General features: G+C 40.8%; 1 protein-coding gene across 1 annotated transcript; it reads right to left on the bottom strand.

The window, feature by feature from the left end:
- Positions 1 to 500: 500 nt before the first annotated feature.
- On the bottom strand, positions 501 to 2,523 carry LOC119982848. Its single transcript, XM_038826430.1, has 2 exons — positions 1,586 to 2,523; positions 501 to 1,420 (listed from the first exon to the last, which is right to left on the bottom strand). Exons 1-2 carry the CDS (start codon positions 2,218 to 2,220, stop codon positions 739 to 741), a joined length of 1,317 nt encoding a protein of 438 aa, XP_038682358.1. The 5' UTR covers positions 2,221 to 2,523; the 3' UTR covers positions 501 to 738.
- Positions 2,524 to 4,121: the final 1,598 nt, after the last annotated feature.

The raw sequence follows: 4,121 nt of genomic DNA, 5'->3' as shown, positions 1-4,121 counted from the left end.
AAATTTGAATACCAAACTTTGTAATCCATCATTACTACATCATTCCTTAATGCAACCAAACGGATCATTGTAATAACCATTCTCATTACTATTTCCATTACCATTCTCATTCCCTATACCAACCAAACATAACCTTAGGTTCTAAAATGGATTTTGAAAGAAATTTTGCCCAATTGTTCTGACCAAGGCCTATTCTTGTTTTTTTTTTTGAGTACAAATACAAATATAATATACGACACACCACCAGATCAAGCTTATGAAAGTACAGGTGTCAACAGGTCTCACGCAGGAGGCACAAATCAAGCCCAAGCAGGGACAGACTAAGCCCACACAACTCCTTATAAATATTCAGGAGAAGGTGAGACTAGAACCCATGACCTGAAATCAGGGACATGCAAAGTCATTGCCACTCAATCAATGACTCATTTGCAAGGCCTATTCTTGTTGAAACCACACAATCCAATAAAAGCCCAACAAAAAAAAAATTCTAAAACTGCCACAACAAAAGCAGAGAATAAATTTTTTATTGTTTATAAAATAAAAAAAACCAAAGTAAAGGCTGCTCTGCATTGCCATTTCTCACTGTACAAAAAAATGAAATAGTTGAATTCACAACCAGCTCAAAAACTGCTGTCAGCTCATTCGGCCAAAAGAATCCAAAAACCTTAACCAAACTCAATCGGTTTCCCTCAAAACGACACACCAAATTGGCGGCGTCAAACGACAAAACCCTGACTGCTATCGCAATCCCTTCCTTAGCCTATGAGAGAACGATTTGCAAGCATGCATGCTTAGATCCATGGCTGCACCCAAAGCCACAAAAGCCGCCGCATCCTCCCTGCAAGTCACGTGCTGCACTCCAACCTCCACCTCCGGCTTGCTACACTTCCCCACGCCTTCCACGCTCGACGACATCACAAACCCTCTGTACAAAACTTGCGGCAATAACCCAAAATCGGAGCTGGACCAGGACCCGGACCCGGACCCGAAATCGCAACTACTGTGCGGGCTGTTCACCGGGGTTGCTTCACTGGAGGACGTGTCGATGGTGAACTTCCCGCCGGTTTTGGCATTGATGGTGGAACTGGCGACGGTGGTTGGTGTGGCAGTGTCGTGGAGTGGGTCGAAGCGGTAACAGACTGCGTCGGAGTGTGAGTTATCGCGCCAAGCCTCGAGGCGGCCCCAGGAAGTCCAAGTACCGTGGCCGGGTCGGAGAATTAGCCATGCACCTGGGTTGGATTTACTGACACGGTCGGATCTTGGGGATGGGACGAATGGGGTCACCATTGATGCCATTGCTACTGGTGAACCAGAGAGGTCGTGAATTGTAATTGACCATCCTTTTCGTTCTTTTTGGTCTTTATTGGATCCTAAAGAGGGTAACCAATTTCTTGGAGTTCCATGCTCTGACATCGATGTCCTGTTTTGTCAAATACACAGCTTTAGAGTATGTTTCTGTCAAAAACTTTTCTGATTTGTAATTAGAACTAAAACCTTGATTGATGTAGACACGAAAATTCAATGACTCAATTCGATTTTCTGAGAAACCAAACACAAAAAAGAAAAAGAAAAGAAAACCACTCACATGGTTCCGAGATTCCGGTCCCCGGCATTCCTGCAACTACTGAACTTGCTAGTGAAAACGGCCTGCCTAGTATTCCCTTGAACCTGAAAAACCTGAGGGCTACATTCCGGTTCTCCACCGAACTGGAACACGAATCTCGGGTCGGGTTCAGCCCGAACTCTAAGATAAAATTCAGCCAACGACCCCTTCTTGCCCCCACCGATCGCCACCCAGCCATTGTGAAGTACTCGCATCCTCGTCTCTGCCTCTCGCAAATCTCCCAACGTCACAGAAACCCTACCAAACAACTGCCCGTCTGTAACCAACCCAGAACTCATCCCTTCGCTGCCCTTGAAGATGTCAATCTTCAACTTGGGTGGGTTTTTCGATGGAACAGAGTAGCTTTCGATCTGGGTTTCATCAAGAGTGAAGCAGGCGGCGAGTGAATTAGACAGAGACCCCTGTTGTGGTTCTTGTTGTTGTGGAGATAACAGTGGAATCGTAGCCACGTGAACATCGAATTGGTTATTGCTCCGGTTGCTGAGTCTGATTTTGCAATAGTACGGAGACGTGGAGGAGGAGAATGGTTTGGAGTTCGCCGGAAACTTAATAGCCAAATTTCCCACCAGGATCCGCACAAAAAGGCACGGATCCATCTGTCGGTTCTTGTACCAGTAGCTTTTCTTGATTTCTTGGAAACAAAGGAGACTCAAAATTCAGAATTCAGAGCAACCCACGTTTAATCATAAACAGTTTGTTTGAAGGAGAAAGAGAGGTGTAGTATAGCTGGTGGTGATAGAGTTTGTGTGATTTGGGCAAGTATAGTATATAGCTGTGGATACTCTTTCCTTTGCTATGTCTTTTTATACTCATCTTTTTCCTTTTTTCGTATGATCTGGAGTTTATATGAGATTTGTCTTCATCTAATCATATTTGATAATTAAACTTATTTTTTTATCCAAGTAGGAATTTTTTTTTTTTTTTTACTCTGCCGGTATTAATCTTAGTACAAAATCATTAAAATCGACTGCATAGGTTACATAAAATCTATCATTTTGTGTCACACATATTAGAGTATTAGATGATTCTATAATTTTTATACCGAATGGATCATTCGACACTCAAGCCACTAGTTTGAGTGATAAGAATGATGTGTATCACTTTAATGATCAGAGTTCACATCTCCTCATCATTTTTTTTAAAAAAAATATGATTGGAAAATCTAATCACATTTAGTGGCAAACCTATGCTTTGCGGACTGGGGGCACGGGCCCCCAGTGATTTCCGAAAATTTTCATTAAGTATACATGTGTTCTTGACAATTTGATACATAGGCCCCCAGTAAAAAAAAAAAAAAAGGCCCCTAGTCCACTAAAACCCACTAAGTGACTTTGACTCAATCCTTCTAAGTCACAGCCCGAAACCCCCACTCTATTGTGTTCCCTTTACTTTGTCAAGCCCAATTGTCCAAGCCTCTCAATCGTTAACCCAACTCTATTGTGTGCCCTTTACATTGTTAAGCCCAACTACCCTTCACTTTACAACCAAATGAATGATCAATTTTTGAGTGATTGTCTTGTATGTTATATAGAAAAAGAGTTGTTTGGAATATTGATGTCATAAATATTTTCAAAATATGAAAATTCGTGGAGAACAATTGTGATTAATTACAATGTATTTTTTATAGCTTTGAATTATTAAATATATATTTTTTTTGTTTTCTGTCCATATTCATAAATCTATTATATAAAGAACAAAAAAAAAAAATTTCCTCACACCAATTTTGTGCCCTAGTGATCACAATTCCTAAGTTCGTTACATCTAAAACAAAATGTTGGTCCAACGGGCATAAGAATGAGCTCATGGAGTCTGATAGCAAGGGTGGCGCAGGCAATCATTTTATACCAAGTCAAGATAAAATGAACGCGTAGATTGTAAGCTAGATCAGGGTATGCTGGCTTATGCCCTAAAATTGACAACGACAAGCATCTCCCCCCCAACAAAGTAATTGTTCTTAATATTTTGACGTATTTCGCCTTCCACGCACGTACGGATTCTTTGATAAATACAACTTACAATTATTGGTAGGAAAGGAAAGGGTCGGGGTCCAAGCGTGAGGGACCCACCCCAATTGAGGGTGAATGTGGCATTTGTGTTTGGTTAAATTTTTAAAGGCCTTTGTCGTCATGTCATATATATATATATATATATATATATATCGTGTGGAGGATCGGATCTTCCAAGCAACTTTTATTGTTATTTCCATAACATAATTGTCTTATATACTCAATTTACAAAAAATATCATCAAAAGCTGGCCAAAAAAAACATCCATCACTTTAAGCGACAAAACTACCAAAGCAAAGCCCCTCAGGTGCAATGTCACGACCCAAATAAGGGCACGTGATCGGCGCATGACCCCAATGGACCTAGAAGTCCACTGAGATCAAACAAGCCTCAAAACAAATAATTCAAACATGCATAAGGAGTATGGAACTAAAATTTACATAACGCGGAAGTAATAGCCAGAGTACAGTCAAGACTTAAAGCAATACATA

Source organism: Tripterygium wilfordii, chromosome 17, assembly GCF_013401445.1.
Source record: "Tripterygium wilfordii isolate XIE 37 chromosome 17, ASM1340144v1, whole genome shotgun sequence".
NCBI lineage: Eukaryota > Viridiplantae > Streptophyta > Magnoliopsida > Celastrales > Celastraceae > Tripterygium > Tripterygium wilfordii.
This window is presented reverse-complemented; position numbering and strand designations above follow the sequence as displayed.

Bases quoted from the DNA above. Each gene is read 5' to 3' on its own strand.
- LOC119982848 (XM_038826430.1), bottom strand. From the start codon at position 2,220: ATGGATCCGTGCCTTTTTGTGCGGATCCTGGTGGGAAATTTGGCTATT. The intron at 1,421-1,585 runs GTGAGTGGTTTT...TTGACAAAACAG, and splicing joins GACCGGAATCTCGGAACCAT to GACATCGATGTCAGAGCATG.